This window comes from Scophthalmus maximus, chromosome 19, assembly GCF_022379125.1.
Source record: "Scophthalmus maximus strain ysfricsl-2021 chromosome 19, ASM2237912v1, whole genome shotgun sequence".
Classification (NCBI taxonomy): Eukaryota; Metazoa; Chordata; class Actinopteri; order Pleuronectiformes; family Scophthalmidae; genus Scophthalmus; species Scophthalmus maximus.
Window position 1 is genome coordinate 10,199,327 of NC_061533.1, and position 13,546 is coordinate 10,212,872.

The window sequence follows — 13,546 nt, forward strand, 5'->3', positions numbered from 1 at the left end:
ACTAAAGTGACATCTACATTGACTCAACACATGAGAAAGGCCCTTTTCAGTCTGCATGGTTCCGTGACCTCAGCCCATCCACAGAGTTGGTGTGTAGATAGAAACTCGCCATGTTGTTTTACTCTTATGATGTGCCTGGATCCAATCAACAGGCCACAAAACATACTATACTGTCCAACCTGGCTCAAACCCTTAATGCTTTCGTATTAATGCTATCAATGATCACCACTCCATTTTCATAATTTCGCTGATGGTGCTGATCATATGAATGGGGTGTGTTTCATTTTGTCAGTCCTTCAGGACGTACTCGTGAACCTGAGTCCAGTGTCGGATATGTGCTGTATCCATTTTTCCTGCCTATACAAAATGTTGCAGTCATGCACACGGTCCATTGAAGACCGACTCATGATCATTACAGAAAATTAACTCTTGTGGAATTTCTGAAATTCAAAACATGAGCAGACCCTTTTAATCTAAAAATTCTTCATATCTCTTCATAGGACTATAGACAGAACCAAAAGCTCATATCAATGGAAAAATGATTAATGCTCACAAAGTAGGAAGTATGTCATCATGACGTCACTATGAAGTCAGAAGATGACATCATATTGAGTTGTAATGCTTTAACTTTTGGTCTACATCTTATTTTGATCATGTAAAAAGTTGCGTTCCCCTCCAATGCTTTTCATTGTTAGTCTTTTGTTGATACAGTGTATCACACTTGTGTATTGCCCTTTTACCATTACTGTTTAGGTATTGTAATATTTCCGTCTCCATATTTTGTTGAATGGTCAGCAGACCTACATGATGTTAACTGAAAACAGTCGTGGCGACTCTCCTGCTCCTGCTCCCCGTGTACTGCGGAGAGGGGGCATCTGCTGCCTGAGCAAATGTGCAATGTGAGAAAAGAAGTGAGGGTGTCATGGGCTATATACGGCAGGGATCGGGTATTTTTTGTCACTCTGCCGAAGAACAAATTACACACAAGTCACAGCTAAGCTTGGTGTGACACTTTCCAATTTTTACCCAATAGTTTGTGTTCACACCTCTCGGCTAAGCTATCAATATGTGTGTGTTTTTGCGTGACAGATAGGGGGAGTTTGTGTATTGATAGGAAGGGTGTCTGTCGGCGTTTTATTTGTGTATATGCCCCCGCAGGGAGTCGTGTGTGTGTGTGTGTGTGTGTGTGGGCCTGTGCTGTCCTGCTTGGCTCTGAGTCAATCAAAGCCGCTGGATCGCAAGTTACCCGGTGGCCTCATCTGCTCCGCCGTAGCTGTAAATTACTCGCAGAGGCTGCTTGTAGACGTGGGGTGTTAAGTAGGAAGAAACACTAGGTCCCTTATCAATCCATGAAGCCAGTGGACCATCACAGACACATGTACGTGCACATGTTCACTCACATGGACAGCCAGAGAAAGAAAGAAGAGACTTCCTCTTCGGTAGACTGTCGAAGCTGCCTGTGATCAATAATACTCACATTTCAATATTAGAGTATGTTTTCTGTATTGAATTAAAAACCTAGTCTTAAAAGCCTATCCCGTTTTACGATTTATCACTTAAGACAATCTTAATAGTCCATCGTTGCTATCTGTATTTCTAAGTTAGAGACTTACTTACTGACAGAAAGTCATAATCCTACCATAATATACACCTGCGAAGCTAAAGCTTCGAACTACCAGACACCTCAAATCTTGTAACCAGGACGAGGTATTGTTTGATGGTTTTCAAAACTAGTTGTGATATAACACTGTTTTTTTAACCAATTTCAATTCAAATAAAAGAATGAAGTGAAAAATATAAGACATTTTCTACACTAAACACCCTATTTTCATTTGACGAAAGAAGTTCTCAAATGTTCAATTATATTCTCCAAACTGTCTAAAATGTTTAATAATATGGTCTTACACTGCTGAAAGTTGTCTAAATCAGGAACTGTATGATTGAAGGGTGAGTAAACAAGATCATGAATTATTACTTTTAGCTACATTAATGTCTGATGACCTGCGACCAGCTTCTAGTAAGCTGTTAGTTCATTTGTGGTTGATCGGTTAATCACCTTGGAGGATTTTAAAGTTTTATTATCGGAGGCTTTTTTATTAACCTTGTAAAGATTTTAATTCAATAATTTTCATCACCTGATTGTGGGTCATCTGACGTGATACATATATATATTTTTTTTATAGTTTTTGTTTTGTTTTTTGCTATGAAAGTAAAGTCAGACTTTTAATCTTTGTCTATTCTTTTGAAAAAAAGATGTGACTGATCAAACTAAATAATATCAAAACAGCAGATTAAATGTAGTTGAATTAGTAGCAATTGAAATGCACTTTTTCAATGTTTTTGATTTATTTTATTAGAGGAACATCTGTACTCTTTCTGATGGGAAAATTACAACACTTCATTCAATGAGGTATTCATCCATGTTTTCAACTGAAGCAACAACCTCTTGAGCCTGTGTGGACACTAGAGTTCTTTTCAGATGGTTGTGAAGCTCATTTTTTGCAAGGTTAAAGGGTTTTTCATGTATTTACATCATCTCAGCAGTGATGTTACTGTGACTCACCTCCCATGAGAGGTGAAAGCTGACCTCAGTTCTTTCTTCTTTTTTTTTTTTACATTGCTTCATGTTGGATGAGGTAATCTGTGCTTGTCCGTCACACTGTACAGAAGGTTAGGTCAGTCAACATGAAAACACACACCCACACATTCGTGTAATATGAATGTGTCTCGCATACACGCAAACATGCATGTACTGTATGCACGTACACAAGCACACACAAAATCACATCCTGCTGCACCGCAGGAATTGGAGGAAAGGGAAGGGGGGGATTTTTTTTCCACCGACTTCATGCCCAGCCAATCACACATCAGCTGACTTCAAGTCTGTTCCAGTGCAATCCAATCAGGGGTGATGATGAGCTCACACTTCTTTTGTATCTGGGCGCTGATTTGCTGCTGTTGTGTGACACTGCGATGGAAGCAGCCTGTGCTCTTCACATGGGAGCTTGTGTCATACCCACAGAAGCAGGCAGGCAGTTAGGCAGCCCGCCCGGTTTTGGAGCTGTTGATTGGGGAAAATATTTGCTGTCCTGGTGCTTTGGCATCTACCAAGCATCCGCTCCATCATCAATTATTCACAACCTCAGCAGTGTGTTCCTGTATCTGTGTGTGTGTGTGTGCGTGTGTGTGCGTGCGTGCGTGCACATGTCACTGTGTATTTCAGTGTATGTGGTCACGATACGCTCTCGTCCGATCTTTGTTGAGCCACTATTCCTCGACTCCTCTCGTCTTCCCGGGACATGGGACTCGTTTCTGCGGATATTTGCAGGACAGGAACATGATGCTTCTTTTGTGGACTACAGCAATGTTACTCCCGATTTACACTGAACTGAGCTCTGAAGGCTCCTCAGGTTAAAGTCTTTTAACTGGCTAGAGCTAAGGACTGTTTTTGTTTTCCCAAGCTGACCGAAGGCTTTCGTCGTCTAAACTGTGTTTTGGCCCACAAACCTGCACTTCTCTGTTTCTGGATCTATTTTGTTGTTTTATCAAAATGCCTGAAGCAAATTATCTGCTCTCTGTGTCCTGGGGATATATAAAGGTAATATGTGGTCTCAGATTAGTGTATTTAATTTCATTATTTAGGTTTTTTCAAAATGAATATCCAGAGAATGGAAGGGGGTTTTGTAACTCTGGTGTATTGTCGACACAGGTTTGGATGCAGGGTCATATGACCATAAATAGAAAGCACATTTTTTTGCCGACTTGCGGCCCGTGGTCACTTATTAGTTTTTAATGAGTACGTTTTATGGGAACTTACCTGACAAAAGCACACCACAGATGGCCGATTGCCTCATGTGTCTCCATTTTAAAAGGCCTGCCAGTGAATACCCGGGGCTGTTATTCAATAGAAAGTCAATACACAATTGTGCAGTAAGCACTCTGCATGTGTTGTAATGGTCTATTTTAAGTGATCTATATTGATCTATATAATTAATCAATAGACATACATTATGCATTTCGGCCAGAGCAAGAAGGATTCAGACAATGCAGTGGCTTTGTTCAAGAGGTTTCAAGCAATCCCTTTTCTAACTATTTGGTAATCATTCTGGAAAATCCCTGATTTCAAGCATCCTCCTCCTCATCAATCAGTTTGGTTTTCAAATCAAAAGCTGGAGCTAAATTTGGGTCTGCCACTCCAATTAGGTACAGGGGAGAGAAAGAGAGGCAGAGAGGGGGCTGGCAGTGTGTCAGATCAAAACTGAAATGCAAAGAACGAAACTGTGAAAATGGGTTTCTATGTACGTTTCTGGAAGTAGCCCTGCTGTGTGTGTGTGTGTACATTTAACTTTCCTGGGTACAGCTTCTGTGATGTGACTGGAAATTTCAAGATACAATTAGTAAAAGGCCTCATCCGACATGGCGGTCTGAAAATGTATTTTTAATCAAATAGAATTTTCTGTAATTAAAAGCCTTACAATGCAGGTATCTTTTGCCTTAGAGAAAATATATAGTCAAATGAGTGAAGTTTATTTGGCTCTTGAATTTTGTTTGCACGTTCTGTCTTTATTGAATAGGATTTAACTATACATCTCTGAGTACCCGCTGTTAAAACAAGTAATTGTGATTTTTTTTTTCCTGCCGTGTATTACACATCATTAAACCAATCCTTTGTGTGTGTGTGTGTGTGTGTGTGTGTGTGTGTGTGTGTGTGTGTGTGTGTGTGTGTGTGTGTGTGTGTGTGTGTGTGTGTGTGTGTGTGTGTGTGTGTGTGTGTGTGTGTGTGTGTGTGTGTGTGTGTGTGTGTGTGTGTGTGTGTGTGTGTGTGTCTGTGTGTGTGTGTGTGTGTGTGTGTGTGTGTGCGCGTTCCTCTTTCAGTTCAAGAGGATGTTGAACAGGGAGCTGACTCACCTATCGGAGATGAGCCGCTCTGGGAACCAGGTGTCCGAGTTCATCTCCAGCACCTTCTTGGGTGAGTGATGACACTATTCACAAATATTGTGCAACTATTCACAATATGAAACTAGATTTTTTTTCTTCCTGGGTCTTAACTCAAAAATTCAACAAAAATTTTAGTGCGCCACAAAAGACTTCCCCATATTCACCTTCCAAATGTGTTTTCTCTGCATCTCTCCAGACAAACAACATGAAGTGGAGATGCCATCCCCTCAGATGCAGAAGGAGAAGGAGGAGAAGAAGAACAAGCCCATGTCTCAGATCAGTGGGGTGAAAAAGCTGCAACACTCCTCCAGCCTCACAAACTCCAACATCGCCCGCTTTGGAGTGAAGACTGAGACAGAGGATGAACTCGCTAAGGTCTGTTTGTGTCCATATTGAAGGAAAAGAAGGAAGTAAAAGGTTAAAAGGACGATTTGTTTTTTAATTGTGTGCCTTATCTTTTTTTTTTTTCCAGGAGCTGGAGCATGTGAATAAATGGGGCCTTAATGTTTTTAAAATCTCAGAGTTCTCTGGGAATCGGCCACTAACAGTCATGATGTACACAATATTCCAGGTAATGGCCATCACTTCTTCTGTTTGTCTTGATCATTGATCACTCAAAATAGTTTTGACCATGACCTCCCTCTTGTTTTTTCCGGTTTGTAGGAGAGGGACTTGTTAAAAACTTTTAAAATTCCACTTGACACCTTTGTAACATACCTGATGACCTTAGAAGACCATTATCATGGCGATGTGGCCTACCATAACAACATTCATGCTGCTGATGTCACCCAGTCAACTCATGTGCTGCTATCCACCCCCGCCCTTGAGGTGAGGCACACGTGCACACGCACTTACACAAATGCACTGCCATATACACATGCGCACACAAATGCCCACGCCTCCACAATCAGCTTCAATCAAACTCTTGCTCAAAGTCCAATCAATGGCTCTTACTTGCAAGGATATTTTTGTCCCAACGATTTGATTCTCTCATCAATGCCCTCCTTCCCCTTCCCCTCTGTGCTCGGTTCCTTTATATTCTAGGCTGTGTTCACAGACCTCGAGATCTTAGCTGCCATCTTTGCCAGCGCAATTCACGACGTGGACCATCCTGGAGTCTCCAACCAGTTCCTCATCAACACCAGTGAGTCTAAATACGGTGCCGTCCCAACAGCTACGTCAGTGGCTCAGCAGTTCTCTCAGTGCATATTCACAAACAGGAACACACAGTCACCGTGTGACACCCAGGTGGGAACATGCACGCTGTAGCCTCTGCCTAGCTCGCACACACACACACATGCACACAGTAGCAGGTTGCAAACAATTAACCCTTCTCGGAGGAATTCAACTTTATATATACACAATTTGTCTGCATATTTAGTGTAAAGTCTGTTTAGTGACTAATAGATGAATCATTTTTCTCATTTATACCTCTATAGGTATCTAACCATGCAGACAACTGTAGAGAGCTTTGGTTGTTGAGAAATCTGCCTCCACCCTGTTACAGTTGGCTCGCTAACCAGGCTGAGGTCAAGAATATCCTCTTCTAACCACTTTTTTTTGATCTCCAATAAAAACATCATAAGGTCAAGAAAACATGTGAAGGATAATACATAAGGACAAAAGAAAAACCTAAGAGAATCCAACTGCACATCACCAGGACACGTAATTATGCGACGACAGATGTTATACTGAACAGATGGGGCAATTGATGTTGTTACCAATTATGGCATTGTCTCCTTTCCTTTCGTAAAGGATGGTCCAGTGTATCCTATGGTACTGGAGATGAGAAAGGAGGCACTGAAGCATCTTTGCTTAGCGTTAAGACAACTCGAGGCTGCCACCTTGATTCCTGAACTTTCCTAAGCACAAAAGACTGTTCGACTGCAGCCAGAATTTTGTTTTCTCTTTTAGCAATCCCCTTGTTATTTTGGCCTGATCAATCAACAGTGACAGGCTCTTTTCAGTAGACCCAATCCCCAATTATACAGGGATCTTGCTGTACTGCTGTAAAGAAGATTCTTTTTCAAGATTCTTCTTTCACAGAAGTGGGTGATTTGAGATTGGCGTCCCGGAGTTCCAGAATCAAAGGGCATGACATGTAACACAGTGGTGTAGGTTTCTCGTTCCGTCGTGCCGGCTCTCCCTTTTACACAGATGTTGACCTAGCTCAGTGACAACCTCTGCTACTGTCTTAAAGTCAGAAAGAAGAATGGCAAGGTGGAAGAAAGAAAAATAAATGTAGAACTGTCTGCATGACTAGAAGACTATATGCCACCAATGGTAGTTGTGGAATTGGGTGAACTGAGCCTTTAACTGGACTAACAGGCTTTATTGTGTTGTGTTGGTATCTAAATTGTCCTCAAGCAAGAAAGTGAATCCCTGCTATATCTGCTCTAACTGACTCAGTCGCTCATGGCTGGAGGTGATAGAAATATCACCTTACTTTGGTAATTTAGATGAATACAAGCAAAAGCAGAGTTTATACTACCACAGAGTCTCACCTTAAACAGCCATTCTGGAGAACATCTCAAGTGTTACATAAGAGCATTAGTAAAACCTTATCCGAGCACAGAACAGACAGTGCACAGTCTCACACATTCAACACACAAAAAGTGTGTTTCCTCCCACAAGCCCAAATGGGGAATCCCTGAAGTAAGGGCAGTGTGAGTCATCCTAGTCCGGAGCCAGCAGACCGATATTCTGTCGGCCACAGAGCAACAGAGCAGGATCCCCTTTCTCCGTTCCGCTGCTCTGTTCCACTGTGGCCAAGACTAATGCATCTTAATGGAAAATCTAAATACAGCTAGAGGACCTTCAAATGACCCAGAGTGGGGAAACCTCTCAGTGTAAAACACGCTGGTGCAGTAGAAAATGATAGAATAACTTTAAAAGTGATTGATGCATAAATTCTGTTGTTTGTGTCCATTTTGATTTTTTTAAATACTTGAAAAACCACAATTCCATAAACTAAACCGATGAATTGTGTCTTCCCTGCAGATTCTGAGCTAGCGTTGATGTACAATGACTCGTCGGTGTTGGAGAACCACCACCTAGCAGTTGGTTTCAAGCTCCTACAAGAGGAGAACTGTGACATCTTCCAAAACTTGACCAAAAAACAAAGACAATCACTGCGAAAGATGGTCATTGACATTGTAAGTGAAAAGAGTATGTCTTTTCGATAAGGCTTATACAAAATTAACTACTTTGTTCAGAGGGAACGGTTACAAAATAACTATTGAGTGGAATGTTAAAGACCATACATTCAAAATCTAAGATTTCATTTGAGGAGAAATGCTTCTTATATATGTTTGACTGAATACTAACGACTTGGCTCTGGGTGTCCTAAGGTGCTGGCAACAGACATGTCGAAGCACATGAATCTACTGGCTGATCTGAAAACCATGGTGGAAACCAAGAAGGTGACCAGCTCTGGTGTCTTGCTGCTGGATAACTACTCTGACAGGATACAGGTCAGAATAAAGCTGCCAGATTTAAATCTGCAAGATCCACATCACTGGGTTTTTCATGCACATCTAAAAGAATCATTTATTTTTCTCTTGAAGTTCCTGCAACATTTTTGAAAGGTTTCTACATTCACATACAAACATTCATGCCAAATCACTGCAAAAATTCCAAATGTATTTGTAATTTATTTGGCTGAAAACTTATAGTGACACCGTAGCGGCTTCCTGAAACTCAGGAAAATGTCCGGAAAATTTTTGGTGGCGTCTGGGTAGAGCACGCCGGAGGCGGGACGTGGCGCGGTTCCAGTCATCAACACACCCACTTGCTGTAAATATGCTGAAGATATTCCTGCTGTAATGTCACCTGGGCTCACTCTGACCTTTTCCAGAAATTTTACTAGGCCATGTGACGGTGACATGAGAGCCTCCTCCATTTTGGATGCCCCCTCTTGAATGTTTGGATTGCAAATGGAACAAATTCGTTGAATCAAAGTTCAGCCTTACAGTACATACCACGGTTGCAGATGGTGCTGTGACCGAACCCTAATGCTTCAGCCTACCCTTCGTCATGGAACATGTGGCTTCCAATCGGCACCTTGTTTGAGACCGTGGTGTTCTGTTGTATTCAGGTTCTCCAGAACATGGTGCACTGTGCGGACCTGAGCAACCCCACGAAGCCTCTCCAGCTGTACCGGCAGTGGACGGACCGCATCATGGAGGAGTTCTTCAGCCAGGGTGACCGAGAGAGGGAGAGAGGCATGGAGATCAGCCCCATGTGTGACAAACACAATGCTTCAGTAGAAAAGAGCCAGGTAGTGCAAACAGACACACAAATGATCTGCCCATGCACACTACATACTGTGCTTAGACAAACACTGAATTACCTGTTTTTCTTTCTCCTCTTGCATCTTTTAAGGTTGGTTTTATAGACTACATCGTTCACCCTTTGTGGGAGACGTGGGCTGACCTGGTCCATCCTGATGCCCAGGACATCCTGGACACGTTGGAGGACAACAGGGAGTGGTACCAAAGCACCATCCCCCAAAGTCCCTCTCCCACGCATGACGAGCCTGAGGATGGCACGCGTCCCCCAGGAGGGGACAAGTTCCAGTTTGAGCTCACCCTGGAGGAGGACGGGGAGTCGGACACTGAGAAAGACAGTGGCAGCCAGCCAGAAGAGGAGGAAGATGAGGAGGAGGAGGAGGAGGAGGATGAGGAGGAGGAGGAGGATGAGGATGAGGAGGACAACAGCTGTACTGACTCCAAAACACTCTGCACGCAGGACTCTGAATCCACGGAGATTCCCTTGGACGAACAGGTTGGGGAGGACGAAGAAGAGGAGGTAGCAGAGGAGGAGGAGACACCCTGCTCACAACCACGTGTGGTGGAGGAAGAGGTAGCAGAGGCGGAGGACAAGGAGGATAGAGAGAAATCCCCGGAAACATAGCAGTTTATGGACAGCACCTGATTAACTGTTCTTCTTAGTAACTACAGATGATTATTTATAGAATATTTTTGGGTTTTGTGGAGTCTGTGTTTTTTATACATCTATGTTTATGGTTCCAAAGCGTTCGCTGCTCTTCACCTTGGCCACTCCTCCTGTCAGCTTTGTTCAGACACGCCCACTGGTACTTCTTCAAGTTTTTTTGCACTCAGGAAAACTCCTCACCATTCCCATTTTTACTGAAGCGGTGTGTCTTTACTTCAATTCTACACCGAACAGCTCACGGTCTGTTTCTCGTGGTAGATAATGTCACATTTCCCTTCCCCCCGCTTCGTCTCAGCCTTGCCTGAAAGTTTAGCAGTGTTTTATCAAGTGCCCATACTCTACAGAGATGGTTACTGGTGTGTCCGAGGAGAATCTCCCTCCCCGGCATTTCCTCCGCACCACAGATTAGGAGGCATGTTATTCTGCCGTTCTGCCAAAATCCTGACGGGATGCCGCAGAGATGAAAGCTGCAGCACACTGGGGAGCTTTTCAAGACACATTTCTGACATGGTAGTCTTCCTTGAAAACCTGACTGACACAAAGCTCAAATCTAAACAGCCGCCGATGCTGTCCTCGACCTCGTTCTTTTCTCTTTTTTTTTATTGTACTGTATGTAAGAGTCAAATATTTTCTAGAATTTACTTTTGCAATCCTAGGTTTTCTTTTGTTAGCGAAGAAGAAGAGGGGGTTTTTTTTGGAAACCAATGGGGAGAAATGAGTCAGGTGTTTTTGACGGGGTATCTCTACAGCCGGGTTACATTCGGAGTGTTCTGAGGTGTTTGCACTTGCCCCAACCGCATTTATACTACTTTTCCCATACCACTATACTCATATTTGGTTTGTCCTGTGATTTGAAATTTCGAATTTATTCATAATAACTATTACTTTTTCGCTGAGTTTCACTGAGACGGAAGCAGAAACCTGACATGTCATGCTTTACTCTCATTGGAATTGTTAATGATGTGGATGACGCCTTTTAAAATGTTATTATTGTTGCCTGCGGTTCTTTTGAACGCATTCTGAGACAATGCAATGCTTTGTAGTTGATACAAAAAGCACCTTTTTTTAGTCGCTTGATTAGTGCTCTGAGTATAACGGTGTTAATAATTACTGAGTGATTTCATACCAATGTAATGAAAGCCTTTATTTTCCTTTCTTTTATTTTTCTTGCACATTTTGTTTGATGCACACATCACCCACAGCCTCATACCCGCTCGACTTCAGCCAGTTCATTTTTCGTTAATCTCTATGATTTAATTTTCTTTCAACAACAGAATGATATTTGATTTTACAAAATTAAACCCAATGGCTGTCTTTGTTTTCAACAAGACAATCGGCTTCATTGTGTAGTCATCAGATAAGACTATTCTCTGTGGATACTCTAATGCACTGATATATTCATATGTCATCACTTTAATATTTTTCTTTAATATGTTTCAACTCGCCAAAACACTCAGTCATGCATACTTGGGCTTGAACGATGCTGTCTTATACATCTCGGCCAAGAGTCTCTTCCTTTTTTCATTTTCTATAATTTTTCACTTTATACCTGATGCTATTATTTATTTGTATATTTTTCTATTTGTTGAATTGTTTTTGCAATATAAAGGTGGTACAGTAAATATTTCGCTGTAGCATAGACCACAGTACAGGCTTGCCAGTTACAGTACCCAAATATGTTTTTTTCTCTCTGTGTACATAAAATATAGAAAATCCACAAAAGGAAAAAAAAAATCAAAAGGAAAAAAACACTTGAAAATCTGCACATTGCTTTTTTAAGAGTGCTTATTTTAATTATGTGTCATTTCAAAATGTTTGTTTAATCTTTCATTCCTTTACTTCATCCTCACCCAATGCCCTTACCTGTAATAAGATTTTCTGGTTTTATCGCTGTTTACAAACATATATTTATTGTGCTGTATATAATATATAATTATTAATGTTATTACTATCATAATGCCGTTTGTTGTAAATGGTTGATTCTTATCATCCCTTTTGGTGATGGTGTGGCTGTATTTGCGTACCTCTTGTTGAGAGAATGTTTATTACACATGAGCTTCAGTGTAAAAGAAAAAAAAGAATATCCATCAACATGTTGCTTATCTGAGAACTAGCTCAATGAAGAGAGGGGGAAAGCCAAATTGTTTTTTTTAAAAGAAGCTGTTCCTTGGCCCATGGGCTGTGCCTTAAATTCAACGCATGTAATTTACTTAAACTTTTTAATTCTTTTACTTTCTAGTTCTCTTTTTGCTGCATTAGTGAAGCTTTTGGCTTGGGTTGGCCTGATCTCTTGTTGTGAAAAAAAAAAAAAGTTGCCTTTTTACTGTCACAGCCAAACACAATTTCCATAAAAAAAATGTGTCACTGGGTAGAAAATATGTTGTGAGTGCAGAGGTTTGTAGAGATTCAGGTCAACTGCAAGTCATAGATTTACTACTTGAGTGATGTGTGGCCTATAGCTGGATGTCGAAGAGTCACATTTGCTACAGACCTGGTCTGGACTACTCATACTTTCTTTACACCCTGCCACTACACTCAAAGACGTGATTCGGCGTGTTGGATGTAAACAATATGGGAGTAACTTTGCCTCTTTGTGTCTGTGTGTGAAGTTATCGCAGTGTTGTCTACATCTTTCCGGTTGTGTCACGGCTACAAACACTGAATGGGGCGCAACAGGAGTGTGTAGTTGGTGCTCGACCACGGCCTTGGACGCACAGAGGCTTTGACACACGTCTGCATGTTCAGCCACTGCTGCATTAATTATGGCTGAAACACTGACAGTGTGTTGCTTATCTATGCTCGGCCCACACTTCAACTCACATTACTTGCAATATCACAAACCTGACATCTTTCTGCCTGGACAGGAGAAGGGTTAAGTATATTCCTGTAGTGAAGGGGGGGCGGGGGCGGGGTCGGGGTCGGGGTCGGGAGGGTGGGATTCGGGGCTTTGGGGTGAGTGACATCATTGTCCAAAAAGAAGAGGACTCCTATTTTGACACACATACTGTAGATTCTAAACAGCCCTGGACCAATGGAAACAGTGGGTTTTTTTCTCATTATGTGTTCTATTTTTTTATGGTATGAAAGGAAAACACAAACTGTAACTTAAAAAAGGTCTTCAGGACAATTATTTTCTGGGTTATGTCTTTAGAATGCCAACTTGTCTGGAAGTTTCACAGGACAATTCAAATGTTATTTTAATGGATTCCTTGTTAATTGCAGTCTATTGGATAGCACTGTAGATCATACAACTTTATGTAAAAAAACTAATGAAAAAAGAATGAAAAAAAGTTTTTATATGCAATGGATTAAATAAAAGCATGGGTTGATTCTGCCTACTCACTGGATTCTTGTTGTCATTGAGACAAAGGCCAATATAAAGCCGGGGTGGATGCACTCGCCTACTGATTTATTGGTGAAAGAGATGACAGTATGACAGGATATTTTTTATTTATTTATTTTTTCCAGCAATGGCGGATCATGGAGCCTCTAAATAGTTCCCAGAAGTGAGCAGCAGATTAGAGGCAATGGACCGTCTGTGTTGCCCTTATGAAAGGTAAGAGGTTTAAATAATCAGATTGTATATTATCAGCACATCTGAATCAAATCAACATGCCCATTAAAGCATTAAATTATAAATAAAAAATGTCTT

At 41.5% G+C, this 13,546-nt stretch overlaps 1 protein-coding gene across 9 annotated transcripts in view; it reads left to right on the forward strand.

Annotated features, from left to right (window-relative positions):
• pde4d (phosphodiesterase 4D, cAMP-specific) overlaps positions 1-13,236 on the forward strand; it is a 147,461-nt gene extending 134,225 nt beyond the window's left edge. For 7 of the 9 annotated variants that reach the window (XM_035639780.2, XM_035639779.2, XM_035639778.2 and 4 more), the window contains 9 exons: positions 4,876-4,969; positions 5,135-5,313; positions 5,411-5,509; positions 5,602-5,766; positions 5,983-6,082; positions 7,939-8,093; positions 8,289-8,411; positions 9,035-9,217; positions 9,322-13,236. In XM_035639780.2, coding sequence (XP_035495673.1) covers positions 4,876-4,969; positions 5,135-5,313; positions 5,411-5,509; positions 5,602-5,766; positions 5,983-6,082; positions 7,939-8,093; positions 8,289-8,411; positions 9,035-9,217; positions 9,322-9,852 — 1,629 coding nt within the window. In that variant the 3' untranslated portion in view covers positions 9,853-13,236. Of the gene's footprint in view, positions 1-2,961; positions 3,599-4,875; positions 4,970-5,134; positions 5,314-5,410; positions 5,510-5,601; positions 5,767-5,982; positions 6,083-6,377; positions 6,468-7,938; positions 8,094-8,288; positions 8,412-9,034; positions 9,218-9,321 lie in introns of those variants that run through there. The other 2 variants (XM_035639785.2, XM_047329126.1) reach the window with 2 other exon arrangements.
• The last annotated feature ends 310 nt before the right edge of the window (positions 13,237-13,546 follow it).